We start from the raw sequence: 16108 nt of genomic DNA, 5'->3' as shown, positions 1-16108 counted from the left end.
GTACTTTAGTTCACAGCAGGAAAAAAAAAAAAGAAACAGACTTAGGAAATACAGTTGTTTACTGTAAAATAAGAGACAGAAGTAGAAAGAGAAGCCACTTAATAGGTCCCTCTGTGGATTCTGCTACCAAGGGGGAAACAATACTCCCCACGGAGTTGCTGCATGTTTTATACTTATTAATAACCAGGAAAAATGAAAGATCCATAAGCCCACTGAACTCTTCACTTCCTCTCCCTTTAAAGATTTTAGGAATGAGCTCAGCTCTGAGTGATGATTAAAAACCACCCAGTTATGTTCCTAAGCAGCAGTGCTCAAATTGAAGATTTGCTTGTGCTACCCAATGCTCCCTCCTTCGCTATTCTACACTACAAAGGAAACGGGGCAAGCTTCAAGCTATCACTTGAAGATATTTCAAGTTTTGCAGGCTGTAGTAGAAGGAGATAAATCTCTCTAGAGGAAGCAAACAGTAGCTGTCCACTCCTCATCCCCACACTGCCCCACAGCTACTGAGACCAGACCACTTGGATCTGATGGAAAGGACACCAGCCAGCCAGGAAACTTGGTTTGTAAGCCCGCCTCGAAAGCATCCTTACTTCTATGCACCTTGTGCTGGAGAAACACCATCTACCAAACAGTGATCTGTGTCAGCTCACATCACCACAGAGTTCTCAGCAAGGCAGAAGAAATTCGAGGAATTAAGACAGGAATAAGGATTGCAAGTTATTAGCTAAATAAAAAAACCCCAAACACCTAGAGGTAAAATAAAGGCCTATTAGAGGAGCAGAGCAAGGTAATTAGCAGTAAGCAGTGGGCAGTTTTCTGTGGCTCAGTGTCCTCCTGTCTGGACCATTCTAGACCATCCTTTCACACAATGTGGAGCCAAACTGCCTTGCCCCATCTGGAGCTACTGTCTGCACTATTCCATTAAGACTCAAGCTCTGTCTCTACAGTCCTGTACTAACTTATCAGACTCCAAAGCTTAAGAAAGTATTTGGTAATAATCTGTGTCAGCCAGAAAAAAAAATTACAAACTTTGCCGTGAAATACTGCATCAATACTAATAAAGAGACAGAGACAAGAAATTGTATTAAATCTCAGTTCATTACTCTGCAGCTCTCCTTCTCAAAATCTTCCGCAAGAAGCAGAGTGCCATGCTCACCAAGATACCCCCTATCACTCCACTTCCAACTCCTACCAAGCATTCATAAAACAATTCTCCTTGCCAAAAGTGCTGCTGTTCTTGCACCTCTTCATGGGTGCTGTTTTCTGTGTTTCCTTCCACCTCATTTGCTGCTAACTTCTGTTCCCAAGTCAAGGATTTTTGAAAGTTCAAATCCACTAAGTCACTTCGGATCACTCTGACCCCAAAGTAGACCCTCTTGATGACTTTGAATGTCTTCAACAACTGCACATCGCATCGGTAAGTCCCTGCATCAGACTCCCTAGTAGGGGAAAATCTGATGACAGAATTGGGGTTTTTGAAAGGTCTGAACAGTACATTATTTGTCGTGACAAGGCCTTGGGCAAGCCTCCACCTATAGCTATAGGCTTGGCTACTAAAGCCGACTATGTCCGAGGTCATGCAGCTGAGCTGGAAGGGTTTGCCCACGGGGATGGTGAAGTGGAGTAAGCCACAAACCCAGCTGGTCAGGCAGTCGGACCTGTGCAAGGTACAATTCCTCCTCTCTCCGGCGGGAGTGATCTCGCACATCTCCTCCAGTTTGAAGCCCAGCCCACAGGTGACACTGCAGGATGTGGTGTTGACTGCAACTTTTGCTACAACTGACTTCAGCTCTGCTGGGATGGTAACTTTTTCAAAGGAAAATACCAATGGCAGATAGAAAGCACAAGGTAATATCCCAAGGATGTGGCTGTTCCCCAAGGTCTTCATATTGGGGTTATCAATCAGACATGCTACTTTCTAAAGCCACGCAAATCCAGTAGTCAAAAAAACACAAAATCATTCTTTGTAAATCTTCAGACTTAGTATTTCTGAAATCCCACCAGTATCATCTTCAGGACCTAATCCTTCCAGTAGGAAAAATCCTCCAAGACAGGCTTGAAGTACAACACCGCTAAAGAAGATGCAACATATTACTATGTCGGTCAGAATGTGAATAGTTCTTGTAACAAGGCAATAGAATGTTTTAATCCACTATATTCCAGCAAATGGGATCTATTTGACAATTTAAAAAAGATTAAGTCCTCCCTTCTCTGTAAGATTTTACGTCCTGTTTTAGATTAATTTCCACTGTAAAGAAGTACTGTTCCAGTTTAATTTTCCCACCAAACTATAAAGCAATGTAAGTAATCATTACTGGAACCCTTAAAATAATGCTGTTGAGCATACAGAAATCATAATTCCCTATGCAGCACCTGCACAGTTCTGTCTTATATACATGTATCCCAAAAGTACTCCTCAAATTACCAAGATCACGAAAACACGATTTCAACCTCTAGAGTCTGATGGCACTGACATCCAAAGGAAGCTGAACTGTATTTTATCACTGATGATACCCATCTCTATGCAGGGCTCAGCAGAGTCGCTCACATCTCCGCGAGCCTGCGTTCCCAGGGGAGCGGTGCCAACATCACAGTCCAGCTGCCCGGGTCAGAATGCGGCCCCAAACCTTCCGAGGGAGAACAAAGAACTCCCCTACGTGTGAAGGCAAAGCAAGCTCTCCGAGATGAGGACTCAGCATAAAAGCATCATATTAGGCTCCTGACATCCACTATGGGACTCAGAAGGGATTCAACAGCACTGGCCTCACAGCATCACTCAGAGGAGCTGCGAGCCTAAGTCCCGTGCTTGGTTTCATGTACAGCCACCGACTCCAAAGAGAGTTATAAGCCAAAATCTCCACATTCAACCGATTAATCTGTAAAACAGAAACTACTCGTATGCTGCCATTGCAGCTAAATGCTTGAAAAGGAGACATCCCAGTGTAATTCACTTAGTGCTCAAGCATTCAAAAAAAATAATGCACTACTAAAAAAGTTCTTCACGAAAAAAAAAATCAAAGTTACTTATTTTTGATGGAGTAATTGAACCACGGTCAAGGCAGTTCAATAAAGAGTGCCTCCTTACCAGCAACTGAATTATGGATTGCAGAAAGGATTTGGATTGCCATGTTCTTCAACAGCTCTGCTAATGAATATCCACACTTCTCTTCCTAACAATCCTTAATTTCTTAAAATGAAGACTTCTGAAGATCTAGTAATATGTATTTTCCACATTCAATTTCCCTGGAGGCGCATTCTACACCCAGTATGCTTTGTGTTCAGCACCCCTTGCGCGTGTCTGCCTCAGAGTGCCGAGGCTGCACTCAGGTACACGGGGGTTTTATTAGACTACAAATTTACTCCTCTCTCTTGAAGAGATCATCAACCAAGTGCCGCACAAAGAAACCAACCAACAACACACCAGCTGTGGTGAAGGCACAATATATTTGTGTTTGCACCAGAGCTGTGTTGTAGGATTCCTAAACATTGTCACAATATAAACAATGATGGTTGTATGGAAAAGCCAAGACTTACCCATTGACTTTAGGAAATAAAACATACCTCTTTATTTACAAACACAAAAACTAACATCACTGCTATATACTACCATCAAGCCAGTATCTGACAAATATTGTACAAAACTACAGATACCAAAAAATAAAATAAGAGATGGAAGAAAATAAACCAAGGACATATACACTGTACAGAGAAGTTTTAACAGAAACGAAGGCTGGAGTCTGTGGCAAATCATATGCTTTAAAACAATATAGAGAACCATTGCCTTTGCATCTTTTAAAGCTTGTGGGATCAGCCACACCACATACGGGTGGATTTGACGTAACAATGTTCCAGGAAAGATGCGAGTCATCCTACAGGCAGAAAGAACAAAGAAAACTAATACTGTACGCAAGGGAATGGATTTCATTAAATGAAGCAGGCCACTGTACCAAAGCAGGAAATGAAAATACCAGTTTCAAAAAACCTGATTTGAAATGTCTCCTCTCCTCCCATGCTTCTATCTCATGCAACTACTGCATACTTCCGACTGTAAATTAATAAATCTCTTTATGACTCCTCTTCTTGGTTTTTAATGTCTGCAGGATACTTTGAAAATTTAAATACATAGTGATAATCTCAATAATTACATCTGGGGAAAAACTGAAGTAATTGCACAGGAACTATAAAAGTCTATAAAACAAGGGGCATTAGGAATGAAAACTTTCTTTTAACAGGCAGTTGGTCTAGCACAGAGAGGTGTCAGGCTGTAGGTATCGGATAGAGAAAGTGTCTCTTGCCATTCCCACAAGGAAAATATCACAACCATCTTCAAGGAATAAAAGGTTAAAGCATGGCTGGGAATGAGCTGTTAGCATTCATCTTTCTTCCATTCTTGATCTAGAAGTTTGGGGGGGTGGGGGGGGACAAAAAACTGAAAAACTACTGTTTCAGTTTGGAGAAATATTGGTTCTGTTTTTTCTCTAACTGCCAGTACCTACCAGCTAAGGAAGAAACCAATTGTTTCTGGTAGGGAACCTCACAGGAAAGAGAAAGAATAAAAACACTTGCAAGGACAGAAAGAAACTGCCAACACAGCTTTTCATATCACAGGCTAGAAGAAAGCATATCCACTGGGGATTTTATCTAGAGCTACTTTCACTTGTTCCTTCTCCCTCCCATAAGCAGAGTCATCCTTCATGTCTAAAATATTCACAATATGAAGATTCATTCTTTGCAGACTTCAGAGGGGGTCTTGATTCTTCACATTAGACCTCTATCCACTTGAGATGAAATCAAACCTGGCACATAATCAGCAGCAGTGTTTCACTAAGCATGTCAGCACAGAAGACATCACACTGAGCTAACAGAAAAGCTGATAAGGTAATACAGCTGGCATAGAAGGACTTACAACTCACCGAAATGAAAATTAACAGCAAAGAAAGGGAAGTTTGCAGGATACACAGTCATACGGCATCAGGAATAAAAATACACACTTTGGGTGTTCTTCAATCCAGGAACAAAACAAAAAAATATTTAAAAGACAACGGCTGATAAGATCTGGAGTGGCAGAGTGTTGGGTACCAGCTCACTTTAGAAATAGTTATATATGTCAACACAAAGGCAGTCCAATTAGTCTCTTTGCAAATCACATGACCTGAGAGTCAGCATCTTACAGTGTTCGATGAAGAGGCAGTTAAGGAGGAATGAAGGCCGTTTCCTCTTCCATATTCATTTCTTACAAAAGTCACTCCCTGAATCCATGAACAATCAGTCTGCTGTATTAGTCAGTCCACTCTGACTGAGCATTTCATCTATTTTCCACATTATGGTGTCAATAGAGGAAAGAATACAGGAAGATAGAGAAGAATGTCTTCATAACAATTCTGAGATTGCACCACCTGCTAAAGAGATCAAAGACAGGTGAAAAGTAAGTAACCAGACTCAAACAGATGTTACCAGAAAGCAGAGACCACCAAATACGGTAGCATTTCCAGAAAAAAAATGAAAGAGGACAAGATTTTCTAGATAAAGCCATTCTTTTCAGAATGAGATATAATCAACAAGATACTATCTACGACAAATTAAGATCTACAGTATTTCTGCATTTGTATTTGAGATCACGTGCACAGGCATAGACAAGGTGGCTAAGGAACTCTGAGCCTTTACTCCAAAAAGTTGCAAGCAAACTTACCTGGTGTGCAATTTTTTGATTCATCAATCCCAAAAATCTCAGAGCAAAGGACAACTGAAAACAACAAGTTCCACCTAAGTCTGGGTTAAACCAGATTGCTGTAAGATTTTATTCTAAAATTATAAAATGGATCGAGCTTCTCAGTTTGTTTATACTGAAACCTGATTTTGACATAGCTTTAAGAATAAGACATTTACTGCCAGACTGCACAGTACAGTGACACAGACACGCTTGCGCCAGGCTCCAAGTTCCAGCCATGCAGCATGCAGAAAGACACTGTATTATGGCATATCAGCAAACAGTTTCCAGGGGAGAAATGCTTGCTGTGTGACTGTTTTAGCGACTGGTTAGTTACTTCAGAAAGCAACAGCACAAGGAACTAGCAGACTTAACAGCTTCAAGCACAAGAGACAGAAAAGGCAGTCAGGCTCCAGGATCCCAGGCAGGTGGCCATTTGAATTTGGAAGTGTGTATTTGCGGTGTGGTGGAACACCGGCAACCCCAAGAAAAAACTGGCTGCCCAAAATAGGATTCTAAGTGCAAGCCATAAAGAGAACAAAGGAAGACAGACATGAATTTCATGGAGTAAAAGACTACTGTGAGTTTGGAAAGATCCAAGTGACAGTTTCTTTCAGTGCACAATCTGTTCTTCTCATAATATGACTCATATAGACACTTCCAACACTGACTACTGAGATCTACTGCATGGATCTTATTAGATCCTCTTAAGTCAACAGTACTGTAGAAGGGAGCACAATAACAGGTCCTAATGAGAGACAGCAGTCCATCATAGCAATATTGATTATTTGCCTATATCTCAATCAAGCTAAAGAATGCCACCATGGAAAAACACCTTAAAGTGCTTACAGGCAGCAAAAACTAAAAGTAAATTTTAGAAAGCTCTACCATCTCTGATAGATGGGCAAAGTAAGTAGGGAACTTGGGTCTAAACCCATTTGTTTGTAAGAAAAGAAAATTTCCATTCTACAGCGTCCAAAAACCAAAGCTAACTGTACTGGCACAGTTATGCACATCCCAAGCTTAGCAGCAGTAAATTTCCACTGTTGTCTTTTATAGCAAGTCAGGCTATAACAACTGCATGAAAGCATTAGAAACAAAACCACACAAAAATCCTCCCAAATACGGTTTTGCAAGGATGTGTAAGAAAACAAGAAAGGAGTCTGTCTAGAATGTTGCTTGATTTGAAACATGTTAGAGGAAATGGGAGTATTATTTTCCCAGCTCTCAGAACAGACCAATGCAATAGTGATCACAAGCTGCAAGAAGAAAGTACACTGACATCTGTCTGCAAATGTAGATCAAGCAAATTAGTAAAACAAGTTGATAACAAAGTTCCATAAACATACCTTGAAAAAGTTGAACAAAAATACTTGCTATTAAAACTACTCCTCTGAAAACAGACTGCTTATACAGCCACTTAAACATGGAAAAGTCAAAATATCCAGCTTTTTTTTTTTGAAGCAAGTAATGACTGAAAATTTGTTTTGGAAGCCACATTGTTAAGTTTCCAGTGCACGATCCTTTCTCATTTATATCCTTTTGCATACGGTCATGTTAATTAGCAGCACAATAAAAGAAAGCAATCAACAGGCCTGCTGATAAAACTAACGGTTATGCTCATATGGTCTTCAAACCGGTCTTGTCCATCCAGCATGGTACAATAGAGCGGTCAGGATGTGTAACAGATGCCAGCAAAGACACCTGAGGATCCACAGAATCCAGTAATTCCTTACTATCATACATTAAAACATACTGGATGCCCCCTAATGACTTGAAAAGTCAAAAGAGAATCAGCCTGTCCGGCAAATCTGACACTAGAAGCTAAGCAGTACCTCCCAGGCTACAAACAAGGTCTAAGGATATTCTTGTGTATCTGTTTAATTTCTAGATTTTGCAAGGTGCAGCGTGAAAGGATTAAATAGAAGCCCAGAAAACATCCACCATGTTCTTCCATGTATAGACTAAGTTTCCTTTATCCCATTCCCTTTTTCAGCAAATAGCATTATCAGTACTAGTACAAGCAACATAACAGGAGCTGAGCAGGAAGGACAATGAGCAAGGTGGGTAGCATAGGACCAGCAGTGAGGGAAGGAAGGAGGGGGGGGATAAAATCACTTCCGTACAGTCTAAAATCCACAGCAGCAGCTGCTGATTCAAGGAGATGCAAAATTTGATAGATCAATTACATTGTGTCTTTGAAACTGTTTATATATCAACCCTGGGTTCTTCATTACAATCAAAAAAAAAAAAAAAAAAAGGAGTTCACATTACTTAATCCAATCATGTGCTTTCTTTACTGTGCTTGAATGAACTTTTCCCAAATAAGAAGCTGAAATAGCAAATGAGACAGATGGGAAACACTTGGTCCCTCTGAGACTAAGTCTAGACCCGGACAAAGCTGACTGCAACAGTCCTGTTTTAGTACACAACCAACAAAATACGACCAAAAAAAGAAAAGGGGGGGGGGGGGGGGGGGGGGAGAAGAAAAGTCCACCAAAACCTATCCTCATTTACAGCAACTGTACTTTCTGGAATTTAACGAAGGCTGCTGTATAGCTAGGAATAGAAAATTCAGCCCCTGAATTTTATCTCAGGGGTCATTTATCAAGTGGACCATTATCAATGCTCCATTTCCTAATTCTGCCTACAGAACTTTTCTGTTCTTCATCACTGCCTAGTATTGATGGCACAAAGTATCAGTTTCAGCTTCAGAATCCTTCACTATTGACATTTTCCCCCCTCAAAATCAACCCACCAAAACCAAACATTGTTACTGTTTATGTAAGAATTGATAGAAGTTATTGAAAAGATTCAAGTTATGAAGAGACATTTTGCTTTTGAAATGGTGCTCAATCTCTATTAAAAACCCTACATGCTCTTTATATGCAATAACGCAGGCATGGATATCAGTTTTATTACAAATACTGAAAGCACTCCCACTTAAAAAAATGTAAAATTTTGCCTATCCTTGACAGCAGCTAAACATTTAGTAAGCAAGTGCCATTTGGGAAGATAAAATGCTATGACTATATTAAGTCAGGGTCTGTACAAAGCAAGGCCACCAAGCAAGCCAACGACGCTCACGCTGGGTTCCTTACCTGTCAAAGGCTGTCCCAGCTCCGCCTGCACTTTACCCTTCGCTGCTCCTTCCAGAGGTAAAGCACCTCTGTCCCCTTTGTAGAGTTTCGGTTTAAATGGAGAATCTTTGTCTTTACCTTTTGATCCTTTAGGCCTGCCTGCTTGCTTCTTCTTGGATTTACCATCTCCCTTCACACCCAGCAGCGGATGGACTTCTGTGGAGAGACAATGTGTTACCAAAGTGAGTTATCCCTCAAGATGCTTGTATCAGCACATACAGCCCTTAGTGTTAAATACAAACAGCATTAAAAATTACAGTTTCAGGATGCCTTTTCTCATTCCTAACTTGCAAAATGCCAGCAGATTTGCAGAGTTGGTGGCTATTAATAACTGTTGTAAGAAGTGACTTCAAAGGAAGAAGAAAATTAGGGAGTGACCTTCTGAACTTCTGGTCTTCAGACAAAGTTAAGGCAAAGCTAAAAACCATCTCAGATGCAGAATAGGCACTAAAACAATGGCAGCTTCTACGCACCATCATTAGGTACTCCTTGTAGTTCAATGTTGGTGGTTTTGGGCTTCTTCTTTGGTGCCTGAGGTCCATCAGAGGAGGACTGCCTCTTCTTCTCGGATCCTATTCCCTCATCAGTTAAAGAACTCTGAACCGCATCTGGTGGAGGTCCATAGGGGTTTTCTTCTGGATCTTCAACTTCAGGAGCAATGGGTAAGTAAAGCAAAGCCTTGGAGTCCTCCAGTTCTTCATCACTGTGAAGGAAAAAAAATGCTTTCATTTAAAACTAGGGGTTATTATAACATACTATACAGGGAATATTAGCAATACATTTTGTATTCATACTTTAAACAAAATATTCTTTCACCTGCTACAGAAGGCAGCAATGGGATCCACACTAGTTACATCCACTTCTTCATCTTCTGCAGCATCAGCACCTGAGAACCAGAGAAAAAAGACAAATTAAAGACAGTAAGGAAAAGACCAAATTACTTAGAAAGAATGGGACCGACTGCTTAAATGTCTAAGCATGCAGAAGTGAGAATTAAAGCAGAAAACAAACCTAAAGTATCTCCTCTTAAATCCATCAGGTTCTTATTTTTCTATGTTCTCATACAGACCTATTGCTATAAAACACCACTAATAAAGCTAGATAAAGATTTAGAATCTTCTAAATGTTTTGTTGTTTTCACTAAACTAGTTCTGAATCTGATTAAATTTATTTTAATGTTTAATTCCCACAAGCCAACATTACACTTGAATATTAGAAACTGCTAATCAACAATTAATCTAAATATAAGAAGTGCTGCAAAGCCTGGTAATGAGGAGAGCTCTGTGGTATGCTGGGAATAATCCTTATTTCTTTCCATAGCTTAACCATAGCCTTTCACAGTACACAATTTTTTGGCACCACCAAGTGGTCAGGTTGCACTGCTACTGATTCAAATTCAGCACTGCAGCTGTTGAGAGTTAGCTGTCTATTTGCTGCTGCTTTCTGCTCAAACATGCATTGGAGAGGGGAGACATTTCTAAAAAATGTTGCACATCAATTGGCAGGAATCATATTAATTGTGTTAGTTCATACATCTTCATTTATCCATTCCTGTTCTGTCATTTAATACCCATGTATACTACCATGACCACTAGTTTTAATTTCTACTATGGTCATGTAGTCAGACTACCAACTATTTGCTACATAGAAACCCACTTTAAGCAGTACCTGTCTGTTCTGGTTCACTCTTATCTTCATCTTCAATGTCAAATTCTGACTCTCTCTCTTCATATTCTACATTTTCATCCAGCTCTTTGAAGTCAGGTGCAAAGGCACTCCAGTTTTCCTAAACCACAAATTCAGAACAATTTTTACCTTATGCAAAGGAACAGCAGCTGTAGTGAGGACTCGTGCAATTAAAATCTCATTCTGCATTAAAATCCCGCAAGCCACACACAAGATCACAAAAAAAAATAATAAACAAACAAACAAACAAACAAAATCAAGCCTCGTTTAGGTCCACAGTCATACGGCAAATTAGGAATTACGCAAGTTAGTTCCTACTGAAAATACAACATTGTAATGTTCCTTAAACATTGCAATGAACATCATAAAACAAAGCTGTGTGTTCACATTTAGCCACTTCAGTTTTGGCTTGCTCGCTCACTCAGATTTCCTGTGCTTAAACACCACATTCAGAAGGACACCATTCCCACATAAAATGTCCCTGTGATGATATTTAAGAATTATTGCAAAGCTTAACTAGTTCAGCGGCTGAAGTATGAGTACCCTCCTCAGATTTAACAAGATGGTAAACATGTCAAGTTAGGCAGGTGAACCTAAAAAGCTTGTTGAATGGGGATTTAATAAAGGATTTCAACATGCAACCATACAGTCTACTAGGATGGAGACCACTGGGGAATCCTCTTAAGGAAACCATCTAAAACACTTACCACTTGATTCTGAGCCCATATTGATACAACACCACTTGAAATAGAAGCTATGATCGGTCGGACAGGATGCCACTAGATTTATTTGAAAGAGAAAAGAGGAGGAACTTCATTGGTAAATGGAATTAAGAAAGGTTAGTTTTCAAAACAACAAGAAACATAGTAATAGCAGACAGTTTTCTTACTGCTACATCCAAGAGTAGCTCTCCTCTGGTCCCGTGGAGGATTTTCACTAGGTTTCCAATACTCTTCTCCCAAATGTACAGGGCATGCTGTCGTGCTGAACCTGCCACTATATATTCACCGTCACCAGAGAAACAGCACTTCTTCCATGGTGTCCTGCATGCAAAGACAGCATCACAAGTTAAACAGTTAAACAACAGCAGAGCATGGACATCGGAGGGCTGCAGAGTGGGCTTGTTCTTCAGACTGAGGTCTTACATACTCCCAACCACAAATAATAGTTAAACTTCAAATCAAATGTGACAGGTTTCAAATTAAAATATCTGTCCATTACACTGAGTAAGATACCAAACTACCCTTCATCCAGAGACTCCCATTAGTGCCGAGCACACAAACCTCACCTTTTCAAGTGAGGCTGACCAGCCATTCTACTGCCTCTTACCGGTTCACTAAATCCTGCAGCTTCTGCATCGGTTCAGGCTCCCCATCTCGTCCACAAGTTAGAATTTCACGGCCATCGTAGACCCTGATTATCCGGTCCGCTGTGTTTATTAAAAAGCAGCTGTAGAAAGGAGGGCACAGAACATGCATTGCATTAAAAGACTAAAGATTAATTGAAAACTATAGAGTAGATTGACAGAGCATACAAGGTCTGAAAAACCCCCACAGTTCTTTCATGGAACATATTCTGATTCTTTTTATTTCCTTAAAGATACCACTTGATAGATGAAGTAACTCACCTTCCTTTGCGAGCAAATTCAATCGATTTAATAGCTGTAGTGTTGCTGGTTCCAGTTGTCACTCTGAAGGAAGCAACAAGATCCTGAGTGTCTGTTTTTAAGACCAAGATCTGAAGATTAAGGAGACAGAAAGCAATCAGCATCTTCATTATAACTCATTCCCCTCTTGGTACCTTTAACATCAACTACTAAACCTGACAACAGAAGCTTCAGCAATCTACACAGGAATAGTTGGGATTCTGCAACTGTAGTTCTACTACAGTTTCTGTGACAGTTCTGCGACATAAACATTGGCTTATTTACACTGGAAAAGGATCCAACAAACACGGTCAAAGACAACAGCAACACAAAGACCTAATTCAGACAAAGATTATAGTCTAGAGATCTTCAAAGATAAAATGCGATGCTTTATTCAGAAGATCATATCAATGCAATATCAATTATTCAAGAGACGTTCAGGAAGCTTAATATGTATACTAAAACAAAGAACGCAACCCAGAAACGTTAAGCATCTTGATAAAAGCAGGAAGCAATCTAAGCTATTGCATCCAGTGCCGCCTGCTAAAGTCTCACCTTCCCCTTGGCATTGCCCGTATAAATGTATTCCCCTCGCCTGTCAAAGGAGGCCACAACATTGAGATCAGAATCATCATCCACGGGTAGGACAACATGTTTGGAGTCTGACAGCGTTAGCATCACTGGCGCTGACTTCATGGGACAAACCAAAACTCTGTTTCTGCAAAGCAGAAAAATAAGAGGTAGCAGTTTCTTCTCTGGAAAAAGAATTTCTACATTTAGATGCAGAAAAAAATCCCAATCTATATCAAGAAATACAGAATATCGCTGTATTTTTATTATCTTATTTTGTCTTTGTTACTTTAATCACAAAATGACATTAAGCTGGTGTGTACTTTAACTACCTTTCTTTCTCTAGAAGCTTCTCCAAGTTTATGCAGTAACCTGTAAGCTCAACAAGACATTTCTACATACGCTTCCAAGAATCATTCCCTTGTTTCCTCTCCTCCTGCACTGATATTTTCATAACAAGAAGAGCCACAAAAAATCCAGTTAGGGTCCTAATCACAAGACGATACACCAAAATCATCTATCCGATTTGCAAAAATCACTTTGCAAACTGCAGTAAAAGCATCTGAATAATCATTAGTTCTACCAAAATAAGAGCAGTTCTACCAAAACAAGAGCATTCCACCCTTTTTCCACAGGACTTACTGGTCTCGAGGGTGGTACTGAACTTTCAAGATAGGCGAAGGAAATCGAAATCTCTGGTCACAGTCTCCGGAGAGTACATCCCATTGCGACACAATGTTATCGGTCGAAGCACTCACCAGTTTGTGACCATCTCGACTCCAGCTACAGTAACGAGAGACAGTTCAAGTAAAAGTTACTCCTTAAATGCGTAAGACGTGCCTACAGCTTAAAATTATCAGACTCAGATGTAAACCTGTTAGCGTGAAAAATAACCTAACATCCAAAAACTTAACAGCCATAACACGCTTCCAAACTCTCTTAAAGGAAACTATCCTGAAATGTAGCTGAGTACTCCGCAGCGGGCTGGCATTCCAGCGATCAACACGCCCAGGTGTTAACAGCCATCAGGGCATCAGCGCACCCGATGCTCAGCAAACACAGGCATGGACAACCTCTAACAAGAACGAGAACAGCCTTTCACACCTGGTGCGTAAGCTATAAGCTCAATTACTGCTAAAGGTTAAATTCGATTGCCCCGAGAAAAAAAAAAACAAAAAACAAACAAAACAACAAAACCCCGAGCGTTTTCTCACCATAACGAGCAGACGGGGTGAATGTGAGCGCTTATGATTTTGGCGATGCCCCTGGTGAGGAAGTCCCAGATGACGATGCGCCCGTCGTTGCAGCCCACGGCCAGCAGCGTGCCCCAGCGATTGAAGGTGCAGGTCAGGGCCATGCTGATGCAGTCCAGCGTGCCATCGGCCTCCTGCGGGGAGAGGGCAGCGGAGGGGGGGGTCAGGCCGCCGCCGCCGCCGTCCCGCCCGGCCGCCGAGCCGCTCACAGCAGCCGGCGGGACGGGGGTAGCCCCGCGGGGCGGGGAGGACGTTTACCTCGGGGTAGTTCTGGCCGAAGGACTCTGCAACAAAAAGTAAAGACGGCGTTTAGGAGTGAGGCGAGCCCGGCGACCCCGCGGCCCGCTCCGCCTGAACGCGCCCCGTTCACGCTCCTCCGCCGGCGGGGAGACGGATCGATACCCGCCCGCAGGCCGGCTCCCGGCCCGGCCCGGCCCAGCCGCCCCTCTCCGTCCCCGGCCCGGCCCGGCCCGGCCGCCCCTCTCCGCCCCCGGCCCGGTTCCCGCAGCCCGGACCCACCGAGCAGCTCCAGGTTCATCGCGGCCGCCGTCCCGCTCCCTCCGTCCCCGTCGCCGAAGGACCCCGCTGAGGGGAAGGGGGGGGCCTAAGCTTGCGCTGCGCCGCCCGGGCGTTCGCCTTAACGAATCCCCCTCCCGCTCCTTTCCACCTACAGCCCCGCGACCCACCGGCACCTCACAACCCGTTGATGACCCGAACCGCGATCGCCCGACCCAGCGCCGTCCCCCTCACCCCGCGGCGGCGGGGCTCGGTAGCGCGGCGGGATTCAGGCAGAGCCACGGACAGCCCGGCGCTTGCGCGCGGAAGGTTCCGGGCGGGTCCCGCGGCCGCAGAGCCGAAGGTTCCGGGGGCGGCGGAAGAAGCAGTGGGAGCGGCGGGGAACGATCGTTCACAGCGGTTTTGTTTGGTTTTTTTTTTCTTTTTTTATTGTGCAGCGCCCGGTAGGCGAAGGCTGAACTCACAGTCGCGTCTCTGACAACACACGGAGCGCAGGGGAAGGAGAGGGGTTAGTACGGCGCGGGTCAGATACAAAAAAAAATTAAAATAAAACCCCACAACAATAATGATAAAATACAACAGTTGAGCTCGGTCGTTCCGGTTATTGCACTTTTTGGTAAGGTGGTTACATTTTCCTATAACGCCGTTACAGGGGCCAGGCAGGGCCCCACTCCCTGGCCAAGCAGGCGAAGCCACTGTAAGAACATGTAGTGCTATTTTATTTTTAAGCCCCACGGGAGGTTGAAGCGGATAAAGGGCAGCTTTCTCCTGAAAAGGACAGTTATGCTTTAGGAAAAAAAAAAAACAACCAAGAGTTACTTGTGTAACTTTTAGCGGTCCCCTTCCCCAAACACCACACCAGTGCAGCCCAGGCTCCTGGGGTGGGATGTGGGGAGAGCCCAGCCAGCTCCCTTCCAGGTAAACACCACGCCTGCTTCTCAGTCCTAAAAGAAAGCATTTAGTGTAAGAAACAATCCTCTGAATTAAGGTAAGTATCCGGTGCTTTAAGACACAGCAAAACCAGGATCAGGCTGCCGCAGCCCTCCAGACCGTTCCTCATCCCGTACGGAGCGAGTGCATTTTCCCTCAGCTCATCCCGCAAAGTGTGGTGTGAAGGAAAGGCTTAAAACTGGGGGGAAGACTGAAGGGCAGAGCAAGTTCCTGCTGTGCTTGAGCCTTGCACTGACCTAGTGACTCTTCAGCATGTAAACCTCACAGCAGTGACCTTTGTAAACAAAGCTCGGGTTTTTTTGTTTTGGGGTTTTTTTCCCCCCAAAGTCAGTTTAGGCCTGATCTCCACTTCAGGCTTAGAGGAAAGAAGAGAGGAGGTTTGCTCCTCACTGTTCACAGAAGTCAGCCTCAGCCTCTGGGATTGAGCTTGTTTTAAGTAGCAACGATCACATTGCTGGAACAGCACACGCTGGTTTGTGTCCATATACAACAGAAGCCAGTCCACGACCTGGTTACATGTGGTACATGGTAGAATGCACAAGTTATAAATACCCTTTTACAACACAACATTAAAACATACTGTAACAAACATCTTCAGTAGATTGAGGCGATAAAGGTAGCCTTATCTGGGAGAAGA

The 16108-nt window shown here is 42.7% G+C and overlaps 2 protein-coding genes across 5 annotated transcripts; both read right to left on the bottom strand.

Annotated features, from left to right (window-relative positions):
• Positions 1-421: 421 nt before the first annotated feature.
• On the bottom strand, positions 422-2103 carry TMEM81 (transmembrane protein 81). Its single transcript, XM_075055336.1, has one exon. The coding sequence runs from the start codon at positions 1889-1891 to the stop codon at positions 1103-1105; it is 789 nt and encodes a 262-aa protein (XP_074911437.1). The 5' UTR covers positions 1892-2103; the 3' UTR covers positions 422-1102.
• Positions 2104-3545: 1442 nt separating this feature from the next.
• On the bottom strand, positions 3546-14869 carry RBBP5 (RB binding protein 5, histone lysine methyltransferase complex subunit). Of its 4 annotated transcripts, none has more exons than XM_075055334.1 (14): positions 14524-14869; positions 14263-14288; positions 13966-14138; positions 13394-13534; positions 12737-12899; positions 12164-12273; positions 11866-11985; positions 11426-11579; positions 11244-11315; positions 10519-10636; positions 9667-9736; positions 9324-9553; positions 8929-9006; positions 3546-5402 (listed from the first exon to the last, which is right to left on the bottom strand). In XM_075055334.1, the coding sequence occupies exons 1-14, from the start codon at positions 14540-14542 to the stop codon at positions 5374-5376; spliced, it is 1503 nt and encodes a 500-aa protein (XP_074911435.1). In that variant the 5' UTR covers positions 14543-14869; the 3' UTR covers positions 3546-5373. The 4 variants fall into 4 exon arrangements, with proteins under 4 accessions (XP_074911435.1, XP_074911436.1, XP_074911433.1 ...); XM_075055335.1 differs by having other exon boundaries at positions 3546-5399; XM_075055332.1 differs by having other exon boundaries at positions 8812-9006; positions 14524-14867.
• Between the last annotated feature and the right edge of the window lie 1239 nt (positions 14870-16108).

Source organism: Buteo buteo, chromosome 23, assembly GCF_964188355.1.
Source record: "Buteo buteo chromosome 23, bButBut1.hap1.1, whole genome shotgun sequence".
Taxonomy (NCBI): domain Eukaryota; kingdom Metazoa; phylum Chordata; class Aves; order Accipitriformes; family Accipitridae; genus Buteo; species Buteo buteo.
This window is presented reverse-complemented; position numbering and strand designations above follow the sequence as displayed.

What these genes read in the sequence shown, in the direction of transcription:
- TMEM81 (XM_075055336.1), bottom strand. Translation starts at nt 1,891, where the DNA reads ATGAAGACCTTGGGGAACAGCCACATCCTTGGGATATTACCTTGTGCT.
- RBBP5 (XM_075055332.1), bottom strand. An exon ending in CACCCCGTCTGCTCGTTATG is followed by an intron (nt 13,535 to 13,965) that starts GTGAGAAAACGC and finishes TCGTTACTGTAG; the next exon opens with CTGGAGTCGAGATGGTCACA. An exon ending in ACAAGGAGTACCTAATGATG is followed by an intron (nt 9,007 to 9,323) that starts GTGCGTAGAAGC and finishes GTCTCTCCACAG; the next exon opens with AAGTCCATCCGCTGCTGGGT.